This window comes from Poecilia mexicana, unplaced genomic scaffold (genome assembly GCF_051168715.1).
Source record: "Poecilia mexicana isolate PSO_F unplaced genomic scaffold, ASM5116871v1 scaffold_4, whole genome shotgun sequence".
NCBI classification, from domain to species: Eukaryota; Metazoa; Chordata; class Actinopteri; order Cyprinodontiformes; family Poeciliidae; genus Poecilia; species Poecilia mexicana.
In genome coordinates this window covers 14,216,327-14,242,021 of record NW_028263373.1, presented here as the reverse complement: position 1 = coordinate 14,242,021, position 25,695 = coordinate 14,216,327, and the positions used below count along the sequence as shown (strand labels likewise).

The following is a 25,695-nucleotide window of genomic DNA, read 5'->3' as shown; positions in this document are numbered from 1 at the left end:
TTCCCCTTTATATTTACAAACCAAATGAAAACAGTGTAAAAAGATGCTACATTTGATGAAGGACGCAAAACTTTTTGAAATTCTTCCATGTTGATCGGCAGATGCCCACTCCCTTCCATGTTTGTAATTCATGTCCATGATTTAGTGTAAAATGTGCTGAAAAATAAGTTTTGTTTTAGCCATTAAAGCATTTTTTTTTAAATGGATTTAGTTTATATTCATGAAATTATGTTCAAGGGAAAAGTGGGTAAAACCCTACTTTAGCTGAATTTAAAAGCAAAGCAGCATTTTCCATTAGTAGCATTTACAATATATAGCCAAAATCCATATTGTAAAACCAGACATGCACACACAGCGCAGCGCAGCACAGCCCACAGGGTCTCAGGGCACTCTGGAGGTCAAACAGCTACAAAGCAGCTTTGATCCCCTGCAGTTTTAATGACTTTGAGAGACCGTGTTCACTTTTCTTTTTCTTCCGGTAAATTATTGTGATGATCCTTGTGCTTCTGTGCAGCGCAGGAGGGATTTCTGCCATGAGGGACATTAGGCCTTGAGGAGCAGGAGGAGGACATTTTTAACTATGGTATTAAATTGTCCAACATCCAGTGCAAAACGCAGTGAGACAGGATTTGTCCCCTTATAGATTTCTGCTGTTTTTGTCACACCTGTATATTTCAGATTTTCGTATTACTGAAGGATGATCTGAGGAAATCAAAATGCAGTTTTCAAACTGATTAACCAAACCAGCTTTTTGCTAAAAAGTATTTGCCCCTGATTATTGGCAGTGCCATGCAAAAATACAAATATAATCAAGTGTTCTGAAAAATTACTCGTCAATCGTACGTTAATGTGAACGCCCACTTTTCTTTGCAGTAATGTTTTATTCCAGCCACACTGGGTGATTCTTTTACACATTAACTGCCTGTGTAAGATCACACTGCAGCATCCTAAACAAATTTATGTCCATACTTTATGCTACTCCATAACCTTTTTTTTTTATTCAGAGCTAGGCTTGCTGATGTGTTTTTGATCATTGTCCAGTTAAAAAAAAAAAAGCACAGTGAAAAAAAGTTGTTCAGCTTTTCCTCCATGTAAAAAGTTGTCTGGGGATATCAGAGCACTCTATTCATAGACTCGATAATTAAGTTTCAGAACAGAAAAATCCCAAAGTTCGTCACTGAATCATTTATTTAATAATTCTGTACTTTAAAATATACAGACACTGTGTAACTAAGAGAATGAGAAATTCTTCTTGAGGTTAAGAATTAAATTTTTTAAGTGTCTGCAATAATTTCCCTTTGTGTTTAGAGAAGTAAAATGTAACTTCAGAATGTGGTGATTTTACTACGCATGGAGTGGGACATAATCTAAAAATACAAGTATTTCCATTTTGGTAAAATGAGAAGCAAAATGAAACGTTTATTTTAAAAAATTTAAAATTTACAGAAAATGTGTAAGCCTTTTTTATTTTGGGTTAATGATGGTATATTTTGTACATATAAACATGAAATTAGTTTTATTTCAATGTTTATTCATTCTTTTACTCAAATTGTTAATCATTTTATTCCTCATAATGCTCACCCATTCAACTCAAATCAATGTAGTAAATAATATAAACGGAAGCGGTAAGTAAAAGTGTATCTTTTGTACACAAGAAGATCTTCAAGAAATGTTTTCGGCATCCAGTTGGATTTGTATTTGTCCTAAAGGTTAATGAGGCGCATGCTAGCTCAGAGGAAAGGAGACAACAGTGCTCTTTACGAAAGACGAGCCGTCGCTCGCCCGAGGGGCCCCTACGACACTCCTCAGATCTAATTATCAGGATTATTGATTGGTCATGGCCACCTACTCCTCCACCCACATACACACAGAGATGCATGGTCACGTGTGCAGATTGAAGTACAAAAAACACATTACCATTTGCATACAGGGGAAAGCTAAGGGACGACACAGACTAATATCTGCCCAGTCTTCCGGCAGCCTGTATTCGTCCTGCCAGTCCAAACCTCCTACTCACTATTGACACATTTGGACAAACTCACCTGGGAAAATGGCTCTCTCAACATCCGTAATGCACTTGCTCTCGCCCACACAGCCCACTCCACCGGGTATGATAAGGCGGACTCTTTCACAAACTCGCTGACATTTTTTGAGCCCCTGACGTAAAGCTGCCATTTTGTTCCAAGAGAAATGTATTTTTATTTCAAAACAGAGATAATAGTCCGGCTGAGTTGTTGATGGTTTGAACACTCCTCCAGTTTGGCCCACACATTTTCACCGTCATGAGCTGAACCAGCTGCGAGTGACTGACATTTTTCACTAGCATGTCGTTTCAGAAATGATTCCCAAATTCAGATTTTACTCAGTAATAATGTTGTTAATATGTTTAAAAAAAAAAAAAAAAACATCCTTTAATCTCCTGCGTGCTGGGGGAAAAATATTTTGAAAAATTATTTCTTAAACTAGATATCTATATCATGAGTACATTTCCCAGCTGGAGCGGCACATAAACCCTGACCCACTCTGCTGAGGGGAATGGCGGGAGGTGATTGGCAGCAGGGTGGCGGTGCTGAAGAGGAGGATGGCACAGATGGCACAGATTGCACAGATGCCAGCCATTCTTTCCTTGGTGGGAAAACTCAAACAGTAACAGTAGGAGGACACCTGAGCTGGCTGGTCGGATTGAACCTGCTGTGAAATGGAGGGTGAAGAGTTTCAGGCACAAACCTGGAACAGAGTAGGATGAACTGTGCTACAGATGAGAGGACAAGATGAGAGGACAAGATGAGAGGACAATAACTCTATTTTGTGACTCTTGATTTTAAGAAACACGCTTGCAATGTTCAAACATTTAAGCCACTGGATGATTTTTTTTTTTTACAAATTTTCTGCTTAAAATCAACCCTAAATTCAGCCAGGTCCTTCGTTGCTAAGCTGAACTTGGCCAATACTGTTTCCTTATTCAAATATACTTCAGAAACTTTCAAAGCATTACAACTTTAGGCAGTTAAAGTTTTGTCGTCAACAAAGAAGATGAGTTTGAGAATTAATCATCCCAATAAGTGGATGCGAAAACATAAATGTTGCAAAGACATAATCTGCTCCAATCTTACCAGCTTTCCAGTTCTTAATAAAGAAAAGCATGCCCACAGCATAACGGCACCCTTTTTAAGTAAGAGACAATCAGTGGCAATAACCCAGGCAAACACAGTAATGACACAAATGGGGCTATTCTAGCTTTTTTTTTTTTTTGCCACTGATGTTTTAATTATGGTCAGATCCCATAACTTGGAGAAAATGGGATCTGGGATTCAAACCCTGGCCCCTCTTGCTGTAATCTAATAACTGCTCCACCATGCAGTGTTGATGGATGAAACATGTTAATTGAATGATGTTTAGATTTTAATTTCTGGGAATTCTCTCAGGATCTTACATTTGTTATTTGTTGGCCCAAAGTGAGGCCTCATCCCCACCTTTGAGAACCACTGAGTTCTCAAAGAAGTTGACTCGCTGTTTAAAATTGAGTATTTTTTAAATTAAGGTAAATAAGCAGGAAAGACAGAAAATCATGCTGTGGGTTTAAGGGTCACCTTTGATACAAAAGCTTCAAGATTTAAAAGCTGGACTAACTGATCTGAGGCTGCAAAGATAATACTCAATCATATTAGTATTACTATGACTATGAGGACACATATTGGGGAGGGTCCTGCCTCTGTGATTGGCTGTGCGGTCAGCAGGGGTGGGCGGGGAGCTTTTAAAGACTCTCCGCCTGCCTTCAGTGTTGTCTCTCGGAGTAAAAAGCGGCGCACAGCAGCAGCGGCTGAGCAGGAGGAGCAGATTTTAAAGTTTGATGCCACAGCGGTCCGGACAGAGCGGAAACTCACCCACGCTGGACTCTGGAACCAGGTTGGTAAATGTAAACCTGAAACTTATGAAGCTGGCTTTAAAATACGTAAAGAGTTTGCAAAATTAAGGCAAAAAAAAAAAAAAGTGCTAAAGGCGAAACTGCCTCTTCGTGTTCATTTAAAATGCAGTGCTGCAGAGTTTTAAAGTCCGGGTTGTTTCCGTTAATCAGCTAATTTGCGGCAAACTTTGGAAATTAAAGCTTAGTCCTGTCAGGTGATTTTTCAGATGAAGCACATGAAGAAGTTCCTTTTGGGATAAAAATAAGGGCTTTTAAAAAAAAAAAAATCAAGATCTGCAAAGGAAAACCCAAAATCACTATACAGATTAAACAAAACGTTAAATGACGGAATAATTTCACACGCTGGTGTTTAAATGAAATTTTACATTTAAACCCATTTTCCTCTCTAAAAATTTAACATCAGACTTTTAGTCTACTGTGTTCTAATTATCCTTTATGCATTCATGTTCTCCTAAATTTACGTCAAACTACTCAATCAAAAATAAAACCAGTTCCTTACATAAAGCAGCTGTGTCTGTGTACACTGGCATTACGTGGATTGTGGTTAGATGCATTTCCAATCTCAATCCTGAGCAAGTCACCTTCAGGAAATATGGATCCCACTGTCCTGCTGTGATATCAGGTGAATATTAACCTTCCTGACCTCCCATGTGGACCCCAGTGGACCAGTCAGGAAGAACGGGTTCTCTGTGGTTTTTATGGGACCTTTAGCAAGAGAAGTTGATTTAATGTAAAACTGTCGGCTTGCATTAAAATCTAACATTTTTTTTGTAATGTTTTTCACATTTGATAAGCTTTTTTTAGGACTTAGTTGCTGAACCTTCGCTCAGTTCATCATAAGCACCAGTTTCTTATTTTCATTTAGTTTCTGTTTATTAAGAAGTGCAACGTCCCAGACATTGTGGGGCCCAGAAAATAGCATTCTTGATTTCAGTCATTTTTTTGTTCTCTCATTTCATTTCAGTAAGAAATACAAATTGATTTGAGTGTTATGCAAGACAACCGATTAAGTTGCGTCATCCGGTACATGCCGTAGAGCTGGGTTCTGTTAGTTTGCTGGTAGTACTGATAACTTCTTTTTGCAGGACAGCCCACATTGTGTCATTCTTCCACTGAGATACGGTACTCAGACATTTGCATTGCTGTTTGTTTTGTTTGTTTCACAGTTTTTAATAAGGACTGAATTTATGAAAACTCGGTGCAGAGGTTGTGCATGTGGACAACAGAGAAACCACACCAGAGTTTGAAACAAGCCTAAAATGCAACTTGTTGAAACTGCAAAGTCCAGACCAGATATTGGCTGTAGCCTCTAGGATTTTTTCCTACAACCCGGGAAAAAAGAAAACCTTTTTTGAACCCTTATCAGCTTTGCTTTTTTATGGCAAAGTTTCAGTATTTCTATCCTTTGCTACTGATTCTGTTACATTTTCATCTCTTTAATCTTTGGCTCCTTCAGCCCTTTGGTAATCTCTACTTCACCTTTCTTGCCCATTGCAATTCCATCTATTTATTTATTATAAGTTTTATTTTTTTATTGTTGTAAAATTTTAATTAATAGAAACTGGCATTAAGAGAGCTAAAACCTCACAAATAAAGTAAACAAGTCTTGCGTTTGCTGCTTTCCTTTATTTATGTCCTGATCCTTGATTGGGCCGTTGAGCTGTAAGGACCCTGGATCAAATCTAATATTCCACTAAGTGAAGTCTTAGTGGAATACTACTAAGACTAGGTTCTCCAGTAAATGATACCCACATTTACTGGAGTCAAAACGTTGTGGATTAAATGACCATATCTGTAAAAATACAGAATAGAGTACAGGTGGAAAGCAGATGCACATATATATATATATGCATGTATGTGGTTGTTCTCAGAGTCTCTGCATTTGCTTCCTTTGTATTTTAGAATTGATTTTAATGATGCTTTCAATGTTTTGTTTTTTTTGTTGTTGGTGTTTTTATAATCCCTTGATGGTATTTAACCATTGACAATGTTTGTCAGAGTTGCTTTGACTGTAGAAATAATTTCAAATCCATAAGGTAACCTGGAAAAGGAACAGAAGCCTGTGGTGAGGAGTTATTTTCTTATTACAGCTCTCAACTTTGTACAAACCTGAGGCCAGTAGAAACTGTTCATGGTTTCCAAAAAGGATATCTTTTTTTTTTGGCCTGGCTTTTAGTTGCCCTTCTTTGATAATTTAGTACCATCGAATTTTACCCTGCATTGAGTGAATTTGTACTTTTATCTCCCTTCTAGTTTGCCCAACCTTGCAAAGCCTTGTTTATTTAACTATGTCATTTCTATTAGTTTTTGTTTTTATTGTTTCTTTTTCTTGCTTATTGTTCGCTCTTTGTCTTACATTTTGTGTCTAAATAGTCCTCTATAAATAAGACTCACTATTTGAGTATTTCTATGCTATGGTATTATGTGGTTGTTTTGGTAAGAATAGCCTCTGTGCTTTCAGAGTCATATTAATGAAATATTTCCCACTAAGCTTTCCCGCCCACTCGACAGCAAAGCCTGCTCGACATACATTTCATCATGTTCTTTCCCGTTTGGTCTGCTGGGACTCTTTGCATACATCCACCAGATTGTTGTGACTTTGTGCTTTCTTTTCAGCTTTTCTTCTGACTGCACTTAAAGCTGTATATCTCTGAGTGGAACTGTAACTGGAATAGTGCAAATACGGGATGCTTGTTGACGAGATTCAAGCTGCTTACATTTATGAACGCTCTGGACCTGAATGAGAAAAGTTTACTCTAAATGATGCATCAGCTGTTGGATATGCGAGGAGTAATGCTTGGTGAGTGTCACTTTGTTTAAGGACAAAATGCTTGCACAGCCTAACTTAGAAGCTTCATTGGAAAATAAAAACTCAAACTTGAAGTGTTATAGTTTTTATTCATGCTATATTATGGACGTTTAATTTAGTAATTGTGGCCATTTGGAGACAAACCTGGTCAAACTTGACATTTAGCTCAGATTTGACATTTACAAACACAATAAAAGGATCTGGAAATGGGTTTAAAAATATTACCGCCTGCCAGTTTAAATTTTATAAAATTAATCCTGCTGATTGACAGGAAGCTGACGGTCATCATGTAATGAGAGGAGAGATGGAGACAAAGAGGGAAAAAAATAGAGCTCCCTCCCTGTCAGCAGACGGACCATTACAAGGAGCACATTAGAGAATCAGGTTCTCTGCCACATAGCTATCTCTCTGTGTCACCGCCAGTCTCCATTATTAGCCCTGATATCGGATATCATTTACTCTCTGCTACTCGCCAAGGTGGATGTTTTATTTCATTGTTCAGCTGTCATTTAAAAGCAGTCAAGTGAGGAGGTGAAGCCACTAATGCGTCTTTGCTGCATCACTCCGACACGTTTAATTCGAATGTCACGCCACGCTCTTCTCAAATGACTCTTCATGCACTTGACAGCATCACCTGTGTTCCCCCTCCAAGTTATTAGCAGTGTTTACATTTAGTTTAGTACAGTTTAGATGATTTTATTAGGTAGCACACAAAGTAATAAACATTCTTGTTGGTGTCCTGAAGAGCCACCTCCTGCAAATCCGCCAGGGAGGAAGAGGAGGACGGCTCCTGCCAATATGACTTCATGTCAGTACAGAGGGGATGTAAGAAAGTCGTTGAGGGCTTTCAACCTTGACGAGTTGGTCCAGTAAGTGGTTTTGATTTCTTGTTCAAGATCAGCCATCAAATATTTATCAACCGTTCATCTATCAAGCTTTGGTTGGTGACTCAGGGTCTGTCCCTTCTCGGCTTCGAAGGCAGAGACACCACAGCAGCCTGTCAAACATATGTCTATTAACTTTTTCAGAAATGCTAAAGCGGGAAAATGTGCTGATTCCAGTCGGATTACTGGAAATAAATCTGCTGAAGGAATGGGAAGGGAAGAAAACAGAAAATACATCCTTTCTTCTGCCTTAGATGGATTTAGTTTGGTCAGACGTGAGCTGTAGAAACGCCTACTTTACCCAGAGGGAAGTCTGGCAATCAGACGTACTGAACAGGCAACCTTTACTTCCACAAGGTGACATGTTTGAGTTTAGGGCATGAATTTTCATCTGTGTTTAATGCATGGTCAGGTTTCTAACTGGTAGATTCTTTAGCCTCTTGGGAATGGAGCAGTCAGCGAAATTATTTCACACTCTGTGCTTGAGTCAGTGCTTTCACTTTTTTGGTATTTATAGTTTGTAGACTGTAGTTCAGACATTGGACCCTGATACTCTGTTCTGTCACTCCTGGGTGTGGTGTGTTTTTTTTTTTTTTTTTTTTTTTGCTTTGCTGACTGAAAGCCATTGTTTTACTTCCTGGCTTAAGGCTGCTCTGACGTTTCAGCTCGCTTCGTTTGCTGGCTGCAGGAAAGTTTTTGACTTTTTAATGCTGACTCTGGGCTCTCTTCCACCTTGGTTTTGAGCAAGTGTTGTGTGGGCAGAGCATGTAATGTATATGGCCTTCGTAGCGGGCGGGTTGGTTGGCTCCGTTCTGTCTCGGTGGACTTGACAGAACGGCTGCCTGATGGAAGGAAAGTACTTCTGTCATCTCCATGTTGGCCTTCACACACACACACACACTTTATTTCTTTATCATGTCTTTTTTGTGATTTCACCTCCCTGAGTACTTTCTCCATCTTCTTACATTCACCTGATTTATCCTTTCTGACCCTTCGTTCTCACCAAGTAGCTACAGAGTTCAGGTTTATCTGACTGCAGGCATGAATCAAGGGTTCTTAACATTCTGCAAGCTACCAATCTTCCTGTAATGTCTCCTGCTATAGCTCTGTAACTTTTCACCATATCTTGCCACTTATACTTCATCGATCCTGTCTGTCTTATCTTTCAGCTTAATTTCACTTGGTAATGTGGGTAAAACTGCATTAAATCAGATTAGATGTTTGGTGTTTTAGTTCATTTAAAAGTGCCAACTTTCTTTACTTTTGCTAAATGCAACAATAATAAGGTGAGGAATGTGTATTTGCTAACATTCAGAAGTTTACATAGACTTGAATTGGATTCAGGGCTAAATAATTTGGAAAATGAAGATGACCGTCAACTTTTGTAAGCTTTGGGTTCATTCGAAACAATATTTGGGTTTCAGGCTGTAGCTATATGGATTTCGCACAATCTCAAACACACAGCTTCCTTGTTGGACATCAAAAGCAATCAAGAAGAAATTGTGTACCTCCATCAGTCCAGATGCCTGAAGGTGCCACATTTATCTATTCAAACAATTATATGAGTGCAAACACCATACAAAAGCACAATTATATTAATCAGGAATGAGACTGGCTCTGCGTTCCAGAGACGGATATGGTCTGGTTAGGTGTGTTTGTGTAAAAACACGAGATCAAAAGCAAAAAAAAAAAGAAAAAAAAAAAACCCTGTGAAGATGCTGACAAGCTGTTAAAGCGACATAGATCAGAATATTTTGCTTTTTCACTATTTCATTTGAGTTGATTGCAATTTTTGGATTTGAGTTGATTCCAATTTTTGGAGCTATGATTCGATTTGAAATTGATTCAAAACAATTATTTATTATAATTTTTGTTAACATGCAATAGTTGTGCGAGGATCATGTGCTTTGCACAAGCATCTCTTCCAAGGCAGATACTTTGCAATGACTCTGCCTTGCAAAGTCCTTCTGCTTTGCAAGACAGGAGGACAATTGGAGATATTAAAGTGTTTTTCACATTTATTAAATTCTATATAATAATCCATGCATAAATGGAATTACTTTTACTCTCTGCATCGTCCATTTTGTTTTTACAAAACAGCCACAGAATCGCTGATTGTGCCAACAATACTCTTCAGTGTTGATGCTGTTGTCAACAAAGAAATAACATTCAAGGTTTGCTATTTTCAGAGTCTGTGTGGAGTGTAAAGTGAAATAGACGGCAACACAGAAATGTAAAAAAAAAAAAAAAAATTGTAAAGAACTGTATTTTCCATGGTATGTCAACAATGTCTGCAGTTCATTCAGGCTCCAAGAGAGAAACTGAGAGCAAGAACTTCAATACATAATAGAAGGACTTAGTATTTTACAGCAAAATGGCTCAAACTTCAACCGTTGTCTGTCATGGAACATGCGTTATTCATAAACCATGTTTTTATTTATATGTTGACTGTCTTTGGGAAGTCTGAGCTGAGGTTAGGTTTCTTTCTTTGGGACTGGCAAAGCTGACCAGATGCAAAAACACGTTTAAAATGCCACCCTACAAGATTTAGTCTTTAGTTGAATATAACATTAAACCCATCTTAAGCTGAATGCTCTCTCATACAGTATGACACAATCTGCTTTTATTATAATTAATAAACTCTTAAAGCAGGTGGGATTGATAACAGCAGATCTTATGTCTACCTATATTATAGAGGGAAATCAGAACAGCTAAACTTGCATATCGCATATCGGTGGGTAACATTTTTTACAAAAACCACAGATTAGAGATCGACCACAAAACTGACTGATGCATCAGATCGGTTTTCTCCGGTGTTTGCTCTTGATCTCATCTTCTGTCCACAAATACAACCCCTGGCAAAAAGTATGGAATCACCAGTGTTGGATGAGCACTCATTCAGACATTTCATGCTGTAAAACAAACTCAGATCAAAAACATGATACAATATTAAGGTCGTTCCAAAGTGCAACTTGTTGGCTTTCAGGAACACTCAAAGAAATGAAGAGAAAATATTGTGGAAGTCAGTGAATGATACTTTTATTGACCAAACACAGGGAAATAAATATGGAATCACTCAATTCTGAGGAAAAAAGTATGGAATCATGAAAAACGCATAAACAAAAGACCATTCAAAATACATCACTAGTATTTAGTTGCACCACCTTTGGCTTTTATAACAGCTTTCAGTCTTTGAGGCATGGACTTGATGAGTGACAAACAGTATTCTGCATCAATTTGGTGCCAACTCTCTTTGATAGCAGTTGCCAGATCAGCTTTGCTGGTTGGACCCTTCTTGTGGACCATTTTTTTCAATCTCCACCACAGGTTTTCTATTGGGTTGAGATCTGGACTATTTGCAGGCCATGACATCGACTGAATGTGTCTTTCTTCAAGGAATGCCTTCACTGTTTTTGCCCGATGGCACGATGCATTGTCATCTTGGAAAATTATTTCATCATCACCAAACATCTGTTCAATTGAAGGGATGAGAAAACTGTCCAAAATGTCAATGTAAACTTGTGCATTGATAGAAGAATTAACCACAGTCATCTCCCCAGTGCCTTTGCCTGACATGCAGCCCCATATCATCAAGGACTGTGGAAATTTGGTTGTTTTCTTCAGGCAGGCATCTTCATAAATCTCACTGGAACGGCACCAAACAAAAGTTCCAGCATCATCACCTTGTCCAATGCAGATTCTTGACTCATCACTGAAGACAACTTTCATCCAGTCATCCACAGTCCATGATTGCCTCTCCTTAGCCCATTGGAGTCTCGTTCTTTTATGTTTAGGTGTCAATGCTGGTTTTCGTTTAGCTTTCCTGTATTAAAATCCCATCTCCTTTAGGCGATTTCTTACGGTTCGGTCACATACATTGACTCCAACTTCCTCCCATTTATGCTTCATCTGTTTAGTTGTACTTTTTCGGTTTTCAAGACAAATGACCTTTAGTTGTTTGTCTTGACGCTTTAATGTCTTTCTTGGTCTACCAGTACGCTTGGCTTTAACAACCATTCCATGCTGTTTGTATTTGGTCCATATCTTGGATACAGCTGACTGTGAACAGCCCACATCTTTAGCAACCATGCGTGAAGGGTTACCTTCTTCAAGAAGTTTCACAATCCTCTCTTTTGTTTCAAGGGACATTTCTCTTGTTGGAGCCATGGTTCTCACCACTCCACTTCGTCCAGCAGCCCTCCAAGGTGTCATGACTGCAGGTGTTTTGAACTGCACACTAACGGGCACATCTAATCTGGGGCAGGTGTCCATTTAGGGAAAGGAAATAGACTGGGTGTGTCCTTTTTTTTCTACCTCCAATTTGAGTGATTCCACACTTTTTTCCTCAGAATTGAGTGATTCCATATTTATTTCCCTGTGCTTGGTCAATAAAAGTATCATTCACTGACTTCCACAATATTTTCTCTTCATTTCTTTGAGTGTTCCTGAAAGCCAACAAGTTGCACTTTGGAACGACCTTAATATTGTATCATGTTTTTGATCTGAGTTTGTTTTACAGCATGAAATGTCTGAATGAGTGCTCATCCAAGACTGGTGATTCCATACTTTTTGCCAGGGGTTGTAGATTTTGCCCACTCACTGCTGACCTGTGAACATTTGTGAACCAGTCTCCGCTCATCCTCATCCTGGTGTGAATATTTCATGTATGTGATTTGTGAATTAAATATAGGGCGGATATGATTGGCTTGACATTTATTCACACTGACTGGTGGGACAGAAGGATTTTTGGAGCTGATTAAAGTGGTGATCTTGAACGGGACACAAAGGTGGGTTCAGTCTTCAAGGTAGAAGCCTGCAGGCAACAAATGTCTTTGAGTTTAATGCTTGCAGCGTCATAGTTGAACAGACTAAAATCATGTTTATGTTTGTAGTTTAGTTTGTTTTATAAATTTTTCAATTTTCCTATTATGAATATTTTTCTTGACATTTATGTGTTGGCATGGTAGGAAACCACGTGAATGCCAAACATACCTCTTAAAAAGCCTGAAACTAGGGGATGTGCAGGAATTTAGTACTTTAGCTACAATTTGTTTTAATTAAGTGTTCACAGATTTATCGGTCTGGCTTTTTGGACATTTTTTGTTGGTAGCCTTAAATACACCCCACCGTCAGCCACTGCAACACATTTTTAAAATTGGAAATGTTAAGTTAGTTCAAATTAGATCACCACCATAGGAGAGCACCTTAAATTAATTTTTAAAAATTACAAAGAAGTCGTCACCAAAAGGTAACGGTAGTATGAGCTTTATCCGTTGTTGGAAATTATTTTATTTTAAAGACACCTGGCAATGATAATGCATGTTTAATTCATGTGTAACGCTCTCTGGTGATATTTATTGGCTAAAAAGGGACTTTATTTAGGACTTGGCGATATTTTTCATTCTATAGATACTGACAGCATTTGTTTAATGTGAATTAAAGCATCTTTTTCTGTAGAAAAAAAAAAACCCTTTGTGTTTTATGGTTACTGTTCTCAAATGTAGAAGAAATATTAAATTTTTTCTTACACATGAAGACCTTTTTTAGGTTCTCATCCTTTTTTGTGTCTTCTTTCCTCACAAGCATAAAGTATTTCTTTCATCAAAGTGCTCACTTTTGCCAAATAGATTGGCACAATATCCTGGGGAAAGGACAATTGAGGCTTATTGGCATAATGGACTTCCTCTCTTTTTTTTTTACTGCCATCTAAATGTCTTCTCCCACAAGGGACAGACTAGTTACTGCGATAAAGTTGGCTTCATAATCGCACAATCTTGTTTTGAAACTGTCTACAGATTAAAAGCATTTTAATGGTGTCTTGTGGCCTCAGCTGCAGAGGCCTCTGAAAATCATGTAAGCTTGCTTTTTTCACTAGTAATTTAAACTACAACTCTTTACCCGTCTTATTATTTGACTATAATTTACAAATGGAGGGGAAATATTGCTTCTGAAAAGGATTAATGTATTATTGAGAGCAGATCAGGTGTGGCTTTAAGTTTCAGAAATAACAAGTAGCCTATTTATTTACCTTTTGATTGGCGAGTATTTAGTATGATCTCTACAACTTTCCATCACTGAACACTTTACAATAGTCAAATGCACAACGTGCTCTGTGTGGTCTAAAATTATAGAAAATGACAAACCAATTTCAAATGAATTTGCCCTCCATTTTTGAGAATTAGCTCAATGTAAGATGAAATTCGTGAATTGGATGGATAGAAAAATATTATAAATGTCTAAAGAATGTAGTGATAGGAATAGCTATAAATAAATTATATATATATATATAATTGTAGCAACCAGCCAGCAGTCTCTTTTGAGGAAATGTGCTCTTTAGCACACAGCTGGTGAACTTATGATGGGAGTATTTCAATCACAAAACCGTTTTCTTTGTGTTTAGGTAAAATAGAAAGTGGTTTTGTCCAAAAAATCATCTTTTTCTGGAATGCTGAGTTCTCTCCCAGTTGGTGCTGAGGGGCATTCAGGTAAATCTCTAAATATGCTGAGAAAGACAAAAGATATTCATCTGGGTTCACCTGTTAAAATGATAGATTGTAGGCGCCACGAAGATGGAATTACTCAGCTGCGTTGGTGCTGTTGAAAGTCTCACGGGGCTTTTTTTTTTCTTTTTTTTTTTCCTTCCCCTTTGCGCCCTCATCTGTACTCTCCTCCATTTGTCCACCTTAAATGGAGGTGGACAAATTAAGGGAATGCAAATGTTTGGGCACCTCAAGCAAAATTCCAGCAGTAAAGATAAACTATTTAAGGAAATGCATAAAATGTATTTTTAATGAATAGGGCAATATCTTTTTCAATCTTGAATGTACAACATGGTCCTTAATCTTAGATTCTGAGATGAAAAATGAAAGCATAATAAAATCGTCAGATTTATGGCTGCTCAAAGGAATCATTACGGAAGCAAAAAGATAAAGCAGTTTGAGAAGCTTGAAAATTAAGACTCAAATAGTTTTTCCTTTTTTAATTTTTCAAAGCATAACAACAGAGCTTCTCAGGTGAAACGAGTAAAGGCAGCGCTCCGAGTCCTCACCAGCGTTGCATAAGGGCACCTGTGGGCATCCTGACAAGCTGCATCACGTCTTGTTGTGGCAGCTGCAGTGTGACTGAAAGTCTCTGCAACATTTGCTAGAAAAGCTCCAGGCCTCTCAGGTTGACCATTTTGAAGAATAATGAAACCATCGGCTTTGGGAAAGATCCATTTCAGTCCAAAAACTGGGTTGTGTCTTGATATTTCATGAATTCAGTTCATTGAAATATACTTGAGAGGAACTAAGAATTAGATTGTCAGATTTATAGCTGCTTGAAGCTGTTATTTTTAGTCTGTCACTAGATTTATACCATCAGTATCCTTTTACACACTACCCCACACTTAGTAGAAACTGCGGCTTCCTTTTTAAAAAAGCTTCTTACATATATCCTCTATGGCTTCACTTTAAAATTACTCAGTGATATTAAAAATAGCTTGGCTTTGCCACAGTCCCAGATTTTTATTTTTATTTTTACTCAACTAAAGAAAATAGTCACCAAAGCAAAGTGTTAGGTGTAGAAAAGTAGCAGTTGTGTAAAACGGACAAACACACTGCATGGCTGGTAACTTACTGGACCTTGTTTTGTTTTCAGAGGTCGGTAGTGTGGACTGCTTTCCTTCCTGCAGCACTGCTACTCATTTGCATGCATGCTCAGTGAACGTCTCATACACAAACACACTTTTTTTTTTTGTTCAATGTTGCATGCACAGTCAGAGCCGAATGGCTGGCTGTATGTGAAATATGCAGAACGTTTAACTGCCAGACTTTATCATCCCTACAGTAGCTGCCGACTGACTGACGTCCTAATTATGACCAGGACCATCTGAGGAATGGGTTGGTGGTGAGCCAGGATGGATGGCAAGTGGAACAAGGAATGATCTAAGAGTCTGTCTTCACAGCTGCACGACACATCTGGCATGGTATAGAATAGAATAAATACTTTATTGTCCCAATAGGGAAAATTTGCTCATTGACTGAACACATGACGCACAGGCCATTTACATCGACTTATAAGCAAACAGAGTAATCAAGTAAGACACACTTAGCTGCAGACAATATGGAATCAGAATCAACAACAATAAAGTCATGGTGCTTTAGGTTCTTAAATCTCTCTGAATTCTCCTGTAATTTACAGTTTTAATAAAAGAATTGTGATTAATGTATGATAAATGTATGAAAAAAAAAAAAACATTTGTTGTTTTGCACAGCTCAAGGTGACCTGGTCCTTGTTGTCCTCATTAGATTCGGAAACACAGCAGGGACCGACTCCCTGAGGTGGCAAATGAATCACATGTAGAGAGAAGAAGAGAGAAACGCGGATCTAAAACATCAATGAGCCTTATGACATGTTGTTATACATTTCCATTAGGGTTTCCCCTCTTTGTCTGTGCAGTTCTTGTTCTGCCATGTCCTCTGAATGCTCTATATTTGTCTTGTGAGCTCGATTACTTTTGTGTGGATGTGATGGGGGAATACCCGGCTGAGCTTGTGGATCACATGGAGCTCCCCTCAGCCTTTTCTCCAAGTCCACTTTATCTTTATAAGCAACAAATTGGAAAGGGTTAATTCAATTCGCTGCGGGCTGAAGCTGAGACGAACATTTACAATCTCTGTCTCTTTCCCTCTCCACTTGTTCGCTGATGTTCTTTTCCTCCCTGCCTCTTTGTTGCTAAAGTATAATTACTTTTAGAAAGTGGCTTTACTCAGCCTATACATAACAACAGATCATGACTGTCTGCTCAGAGCAACATGGGGACTGGCTTGGCTGGCTGTTTGCATGTTTAAAGTATCATCTCACTAATGTCCAATAACAAGATAATGCTGGGTTTACATGTCAGATCTGTTTGATTCTTGGTAAAGTGTTTTAGTTTCTGGATTTAAGTGAAAGGGTCACATTCAAGTCAGACACCTCCACCTTGCTTACGGTGTGATAGCTCTCCACTTTTTCATCTTGCACTTGGTGTTCCTTCAATGTAACAAATATTTATCTTACCTTTGAGGAATAAAATAAAATGCCTCAAAGATTAATTTCACTAGAAGCAATTCATAATAATTGCCACCTAAATCGTGCATTAGACAAACAGGTTTATGTGTAAATCCAATCCAATGAATTTTTATATAATTAATTTAAACCTTCAGATTCAGGTCATGTTGAATACTTTTCTGTTCAGTCGTAATAATAGCTTACAGTTACTTGTACATCAGGAAAGGTATCAATCTTAGCTGAATGAATCAAGGTTTTGACTTTGTGGTAATCGCTTAACCTGAGCAAGTATGTGGCCACAGTGGAGGGGGAGAACTGTATTTTAACAGGAAGAAACCAGCACCAGGCAAGAAAAACACAGAAGCACTGAGCCAGGGTTACTTTCTGTGGAATTGGACAACAGGTAAACCAGGACTTCTTTCTATGAGAGCCAAATAAAACATGAGTAATGGTTAAAGGCATCATACCTTCCAGGAACATAACACAATTTTGTCCATGAAGGGCGGCAAACGTCTGAGCTGTTGGATCAGGCTGAGTCTCCGTGCTCAGCCTGCTCTTGTTTGCCTGCTGGCACGGGTGTGTATGCATGTGTGAAATGGATGTCAATTTGAGGACCTTTCAATGAAGACTGACAAGTGTCTGCTTCACTGCTCTTCATTACAAGGGTCTCATTGGTGCACCGAGGAAGTGTCATGGAGGAGAGATGTAATGGGTGCAAACTAATGCGCAATAAGGCGTGTGTGTTGCGTGTGTGTCTGTGTGTGGCTGCATAGGTGTTAGGACTGACAGAGTGAGATGGTATGGGTATGGCTTAACGAGGAGGAAAATAAGCTGAGCAATCTATGTCTGCCCTCTTTCCCTCACCCAATTTCATATGCCGACACACATACCTTTGGGAGCCATGACAGAACTACTGGGTCACTAACTCTGTGTGGGCTTGTTGCAAGGCAGAAAAAATGCAATTGTGAAATTTCAGGATTTGTTTTCTAAAAATAGGTTTCTACTCTCAAAGCTATTAAGTATATATATATATATATATATATATATATATATATATATATATATATATAATGTGTGTGTGTGTTTGTGTAAGTAAAAGGGCACTGTTTTATAGAATGAGCAATAGAAATCTCCTTAAACCAATTCATTTATTGCGTATGATTCTCACATTATAGGGGTTGTTTATTAGTTTATAAATCTCTACAAACACATTATTCTGTAATCTGTCAATTTCAGGACAGATTTAGTTTTTACCTCAATTTAAAAAGCAATTGGAAAATCAAATTACCCTTGACGATTGACCCAGCTTTTACAATTTTACAAAATGTATATTACAGTTAATATTTGGCCTAATTTTGAAATTTAGTTTTAAATTTCAATGTAAACCAGACATGCATTCTTGTGCTTATATGAAATCAGTAAACATTTGATATATAGAAATTTTAAACAACAAAAATATTCCCTACGCTCTTCAACACATGATCAAAGTGGCGACATGGCTTTGTTCTTTCTTACCCTCAACAGACTGAACACTGCAACATGAGTATCTTGGAGCACAAAAACACCTTAGCACCTTTTTCCGTAATATTTCCTTTTCTTTCTGTGTTTTTGCTCAGTATATTGCAATTGCAAAGAACTTTGGTAAGATTTTGTACTTCAGTTGTCAGGCTTTCACTTACTGTATTTTGATAATATATTGGATAGATTGTAAATGGGGTTTACTCAAAATGGATATTTTCAATGCAGTTTCAAATGGTATTGCAATTTTGTGCAGCACAAATGTACACCATCTTTTACCAACAGTCCACAAATGGAAGAGGTTGTGAAGTGAATCAGAAATTGAATTTTGTTTCCAGTATATGTTTTTATTTATTTATTTATTTTTTGTAATGATGCATATTTTTTTTTTTTTTTTCTCAAGATAGTTTTATTAGAATTTTCTGTTATACAGACATACAAAAACAAACAGAACCAACCAAAAAAAATAAAATAAAATAAAATATTACATACAGCGCATTCCCTCCCCCCACCCAAAAAGAACACTGAACCCCAGGGCTCACTCTATCTACACAAAAAAAAAGAAAAGAAAAATTAGCTTTACATATCACAGTATTTGACAAGATGTAAGAAAGGAAACCAAATATCTTTAAAGTCTTCAAGCTTTCCTTTTGTGAAATATGTCAGCTTTTCCATTGCCAGGTTGTTGCTCAATAGTTTGATGCATATTTGATACTAGGACTGCAGGGCTGTTTTTTTTATTTTAAGTTTCAACTTTGGCAGGTGAAAATGCAGCACATTTCTGACTGTGTCACTGTGCAGAAATATTGCCTCTAAATCTGAAAATTGAGTTCAAGGTTTATTCTTTCAATAACTGTGTGTCTTCTGCATGCACAGCCGAAGGTATCTTTCCCATAGTTTAATTCGTTGTCATTTCTATTATAAAGAATTTATCTCGCAGGGCTAAAAGTCAGCGTAAATCTGGAACTGGCTGCACAAACGCAGCAGATCTATTTTTTGCTCAAATGCAAAAGTGCACATTCATTCACACAGTGAGTGTCTGCTCCCAGGTGTGTCATCCTGCTGCCAGCCATGCTGGTGCAGAGCGGACCCTGGAGACTCCAGCTGATGAAGTAGCAGACAGGAAACCTTTGAACTGAACACGACACAGAGGCAGGGAGTGAGTGGAGAAGGCATTTTGCCATGGTCACGCAGAGGAGAGTCAGTCCAGACTGTGCCAGTGAACTTTTCCTCTCTCCTCTGAACTGCTGCCCATTCGCCACATGAGCTTCTCCTCGTGCATCTTTAGCTCGTCTGCCAATCTTTTAACATCCATCCTCCTCTGCTTTCCTTCTGCAGGTTCTTTTTACATGATAAAATGCATTTTGCATTAACCCCCTGCCACCCTCCACACATACACACACACACACACACACACACAGAGTGCTTCCTGTGTTGCATTACATTTGTCTGAACAAATGGCTCAGTCATTCTGTTCGGACCGGTGAGCAGGTGTAAATGGTTTGCGTATCACATTCCTTCAATGATTCGAAACCCGGTCCGCTGCAGGTGATGTGATTATACATTATTTATAACACTCCACAACACTTTGTCTTTCCATCCATAATGTTGCCAAATTTACAAAAAGGGGGTCAGTTAAGAACCCAGTGCTCCTCCTTTAACAATGCAATGACAAATGAGAGTGAGGTAATGTGGCTTTGTTTATAACCATGCTTTCATTACCGCTAATGTGGTCGTAATGACGCCATAATCAGCTTCCTAATTGAGTGTCATTATGGGGAGTGCTGATGCTGTGCTCTCCATGCAGATGGTTAATGTCAGTGTTACTTAAATAGCAAAGAGTCACCATAACCCCACAGTATGATGAAATAATGGAGGAACGAGTTCATCTTCTTCTGCTTATGGATCTCATTAAGTCCAATCAGACAGATGTATGAAGCTGATTTAATTGTGAATTTTCATTGGGCTAACTACATTTTAAAAACTGTTGGGCTGAAACAACTCAGTGTGGTGGATCAAGCCTTGGGCTCACAAAGAATACTAGGATTATTTTTCAATTAAAAAATGAGTGAAAGTGACTAATATCTCAACTTTAAGGTCTCCACAGAGTGAGTTGAAGAGGTATCCTATTATCTGTAATAATAATTCTGATCATTAAAATCTGTAGTATTGATAAGCTAGCTTAAAATATATCAATGCTTTTTAACAAAATCAATCTCATAAACCATCAAAAGATTTTTAATAGGTTCTGAGGAGATGGCATATTTCTCGGATTATGACTTTTTCAGTATCAGTCAATGCTAATTAATTTCACCTAGATTACTCCAGAATCCGTCTGGTTCTGGTTCATTTTCTGTCTCTGAATCTCAAAACTCCAGCAAATCTACAGGAGTTGTAACCCCAGGGCAGGAGACTTCACGAGGTGCTGGTCGACCAATCAGGACCAGTTTTAATGTAAGAGACGCATCATGTTAGACAGGGAAAAAATACTCTTCTAAATAAGTCTCCTGACTTAAGAGCTTTTTATATTCAATGTTTCAAATATGGTTTTGTCCTACAAAAGCTGTTTGGCATTGGCTTGGGAATTTGGAGACTTTTACATGGAGATTCCACCCACAAACTGAACCCTACTGCATTTTCCTTACAAATTTGTCAACATTTAAATGGGAATGAGCATGTTTTCCAATATCACAAGCCAAGTAAATTGAGAAGAAGCCCTACTGCAAGAAAGAAATGACAATATACAAATGTTCTTACTCTTGGGCTAAGCTGTGAAGCCTTTTGTTGTCTTCTCCTGAGAGACACATTTGTATAGTTAGTTTCTTATAAATCTTTTTAGTGTGCTAAGTAAACTATGGCTTCGCCTGAAGGATGGAGTGTAAGAAAAATCCTGATCAGTCAGACAAACTTTTCAGTTTAATCAGATTTACTGTAAACTATGGCACAAGTAAAGCTAAGATGACTGAATGCTGAAATTTAATCTTTTAAAGGTTCTTCAACAGAACATTTCAATAATAGTGAAGCCATTAATACGCCCCCCCCCCCCCTTAAAAATTTGTTCGGTTCTCCTTTGAAATGTAGGACATGTCACAAAATATGGTTTTGAAATTATTTACAAAGGTAATTTTTGTCACATCACTGTATTTTCTCTGTGCTAAATAAAGACAAGGTCTGAGTTTAAATAGCCCTGATTTTCATGAATGTCCAGTGTAGCATGTAGGTAGCATGTTTTGACCCATTGCTTGGTCAAAACTACCCAACCTCTTTCAAATTGGTATTAACCCAACATTTGGCTTTAAGAGTAGTGTTTTTGTGTGTAATTGTAATGTTTTGCACAGAATGTAACCAGGAGCTTCTGTTGTTTTTAGGTGTAGAAACCTGGGTCAGCTTCACCTGGAACATCTGATAAGTCCGATAACGCTCCTCTGAGAACTGCTGAGGACACCTGGAACAAGCATTTAAGCGGATTCTGTTTCTCCAAATATTTTCTGCTTCCTGTTGCTTCTCTACTTAAAAAGAAAAGCTGTTTTTTTTGTTTTTTTTTCATGAGGAAACCATCCACAGAGGGGAAGACGACAAAAGAAACTTATTTCTATATATGACTGTACTGACCCACTTTTCATGCTCCAGCTAGCTGGGTAAAGAGGAAACTTTGCATTTAGCAGGCGGCATCAGAGAAGGTTATGGGCCGTTTAACATGCAGGGCCATTAATCAAGCGACCTCCAGTTCTAATTAGCTGCCACACACGTACGCAAACAGTTGCATCTGGCTGCTGAGGTAGTCTGTTTGTAACGGGACGCAGACAAGCTCTGAAACCGCCGAACCAAGTCAGGCATTGGATGTCCTCCTGTGTTGTGTCGCCTCTCTCAGACAACACTGACCTTGGCGGAGAACAGAGATGTTTGTTTGTGTTTGTTTGCGTTAGCGGAAGAGGGTTCCACGCCCTGTGTGCTATGATTGAGGGTGTCAAAGACACCTGATGGTGGTTGCGTGGCTCTGATAAGCAGAGAGGAAGAATTACTGCCTGAGGCACAGATGCTCAAATAAGAAGCTGGCTGATCATCATCAGACTTTTAGAGTCGCGTCCTCAAATAAGTGACACAAAAACGTAGCTTGTGCTAATTGCGAAGTGCACATGTGCGTCTGTCTGACACGTTGTCTGAGCAGATTAAAGTCAGACCTTTTGTAGGTCATGTCACTTTGATTTACCTAGCTTTGACAGCATCAAGTGGCCACCGGAAGAAAATGTGTGGCGCAGCAAAAATACCAACACCTTAGACGAATACATCACATCAGTCCGCCTGTCTGTCAAACATAAAAGTTGCATGCTGACTTCTTCATCACCTCTCATGAACGCCTTCCCCTTCTTCTCCACACTTCAACCCAACACACCCACCATCCAGTCGGTGTGTAAGCCCTGTCTCCGGGCCCCGTGGAGAATGAACGATGTACCCACCCTTGACTACGAGTCGCTGATGTCCCCGGCCAGCTCCTCGCTGCCCAGCAGCCCAGGCAGCGGCGGCAGCAGCCCTCCCCTCGCCTTGGTCGCGGTGGACACGGAGCAGCGTACCGCCTTGGCCTTCGTAGGCCTCCTCATGCTTTTCTTGGTCTTCCTGCTCGTCAGATGCTTCAGGATCCTGCTGGACCCATACAGCCGCATGCCTGCATCGTCCTGGACTGACCACAAGGAGGGCCTAGAGAGGGGTCAGTTTGATTACGCACTGGTGTAGGCTACAGATTACATGTTTGTTTGCACACAGATTCTTTTTTTTTTTTTTTTTTTTTTTTAAGTTTTCCTCAGAAAGTGATGATATATGCTGTACTATTGTAAATGCACTAGCAGACGGGTAGACCTTTTGTTGGTGTAAATTAATGCTGCAGGACTATTTATCTACATCAAGTGTTGCTCAACACAGGATTCACCCTGACAGGCAAACCCTCGCAGTGCTGTGAAAAAGTATGTACCCACTTCCAGATTTATTCTGTTTTTGCTTTTTGTTTTCTTGTTGCATTTTAAAATCCGTTTCATAATTGAAAGCATTCAATATCAGACCAGGATAACTTGAAGAAACTTACAAAAGATTTAATTTGTTTAGAGAAAACAAAACCCTCTTATATCTAATCACTACCTTTGCCACCTTTGGCAGCCATAAATCTAATTGAGTGTTTGCAATAACAGATGTAGCTTTATTCTGGCCCATTCTTTGTTGCAGAATTATTTTCATGCAGCCATACTGTACAGTTTTTAAGCATCAATACCTTGTAGTGTAAAATACCCAAGCATTAGGAAAAGCCTTGTAGCCTTTTTCAAATTGATAAACTTGAAAACCTCTCTCTGATCTGATCTTGAATTTCTTTCGATTAGGGCCTGATGTGATGTTTTTAGAGATTTTATCCTACTTCATGTTGGATTATTTGGTGATTTATTGATTCAGCAGGTCTTACAGGAATCACGATTCTGACGTGACTATGAAAATGAGTTCAACTTTAAAGAATTTTAATTAAAATTTTAATACTTATTTTATTGTGACAGTGAAGAAGTGAAACAAAAACAAATCTGTAAGGTTTTTTTTTTTTCCCCACAGTACTGTAGAAACTGGACCTTTAAAAGACAGACAACAGCTGCCTTAACCTGACCTACTGTAACAGTCGATGACACCATCCAACCACAGCATCACTATTTTTATTTGGTTGTAAACAATATTACTTTACTTCACAAACTCATGCTGCTTTTTTAATTCACTCTGTGCTTAATGCAGACAGTTAAAAGAACTCAGGTGTTGGATGGACTCAGAAAAAAAGTAATTCTTAAGCAGACGCCCCTTTAACTAGATCCGGTAGAGTGTCTGGGTTTTCACTTCTAATCCAGGAGCTCATTCAATTACTTTTTACTTGCTGATTTTGAACATTGCTGTGGCTTCACATGTTTTCAAAAAATCCATGCAAATAGTTTCCATAAAACCCTGACAGTCTATGCTTAAAGTGTTGTGTCTACACTGAGAAGCCATATTAAAAACAACACACAAAAAACTAGTTTGTTACTGCATGCAGATGGTTATGTTGACGGGTTATGTTCCTGTTTTTTTGTGGCAATCATCATTTAGGATAAAAATTATTTTTCTAATCTCGACTCAAGTTTTGGAGTCTCCTTTTTTCTATCTTTTTGTCTCTTCCTCCTTACATACCAACTTTTAGACAGAAACTTTCAAGGCCATCATGCAGCCTTGTTTTAAAAGGAGGCAAAACAAGCAGCCTTGCTTTTGGTGAGTGTATTTTCTGACAGCTGGATTTCTTTTTTAGTGCTGGGTTAAATCGGTGAGATAAGAACTCCTTCTTGCAGAATTAATATGTGCTGATCTGAGCTAGTAAGAAGCTCACAATCCATGTGGGAAATTACATAAAAATAAATTCTACTTAATACATTAAAGTTCTTTGTGCTGCTTTTTCTTTTGTTCCTATTTGCCAGCAGTGGTGCTACCAGACTTTTATGCATAGTGCATTTAATAAATATGAATTTAAAGCAAAAAGCTAAATTTATACTTAAATGATATGCAGCATATAACAAATGTAGATTATCTTTTCAAGTTTTTCATGTTATGTTCCAACTATTAAAGGTGTTCCAATGGGATTTTATGTGATAAATCCACAAAAACCCTCCGAGTAGATTAGCTTTGTATTCAGACCCTCAGAGTCAAATTCTGTTTGCCTGTCTGTGCTTACAGCTGCAAGATTTTATGACTCTTCTTATTTTGCGTATGTGGGTAACAACATCTTTCTATGTGCAAAATGGCTCAAACTTAATTAGATTTGATGTACATCTGTCAATTTTCAAATCTTACAAAACTTACAAAAGATTTAATTTGTTTAGAGAAAACAAAACCCTCTTATATCTAATCACTACCTTTGCCACCTTTGGCAGCCATAAATCTAATTGAGTGTTTGCAATAACAGATGTAGCTTTATTCTGGCCCATTCTTTGTTGCAGAATTATTTTCATGCAGCCATACTGTACAGTTTTTAAGCATCAATACCTTGTAGTGTAAAATACCCAAGCATTAGGAAAAGCCTTGTAGCCTTTTTCAAATTGATAAACTTGAAAACCTCTCTCTGATCTGATCTTGAATTTCTTTCGATTAGGGCCTGATGTGATGTTTTTAGAGATTTTATCCTACTTCATGTTGGATTATTTGGTGATTTATTGATTCAGCAGGTCTTACAGGAATCACGATTCTGACGTGACTATGAAAATGAGTTCAACTTTAAAGAATTTTAATTAAAATTTTAATACTTATTTTATTGTGACAGTGAAGAAGTGAAACAAAAACAAATCTGTAAGGTTTTTTTTTTTTCCCCACAGTACTGTAGAAACTGGACCTTTAAAAGACAGACAACAGCTGCCTTAACCTGACCTACTGTAACAGTCGATGACACCATCCAACCACAGCATCACTATTTTTATTTGGTTGTAAACAATATTACTTTACTTCACAAACTCATGCTGCTTTTTTAATTCACTCTGTGCTTAATG

At 38.2% G+C, this 25,695-nt stretch overlaps 1 protein-coding gene across 1 annotated transcript; it reads left to right on the top strand.

The window, feature by feature from the left end:
• Positions 1-1,790: 1,790 nt before the first annotated feature.
• On the top strand, positions 1,791-24,594 carry ctxn1 (cortexin 1). Its single transcript, XM_014998883.2, has 2 exons — positions 1,791-3,906; positions 21,535-24,594. Exon 2 carries the CDS (start codon positions 22,493-22,495, stop codon positions 22,895-22,897), a length of 405 nt encoding a protein of 134 aa, XP_014854369.2. The 5' UTR covers positions 1,791-3,906; positions 21,535-22,492; the 3' UTR covers positions 22,898-24,594.
• The last annotated feature ends 1,101 nt before the right edge of the window (positions 24,595-25,695 follow it).

Excerpts from the sequence above, each read along its gene's own strand:
- ctxn1 (XM_014998883.2), top strand. The coding sequence starts at position 22,493 with ATGCTGACTTCTTCATCACCTCTCATGAACGCCTTCCCCTTCTTCTCC.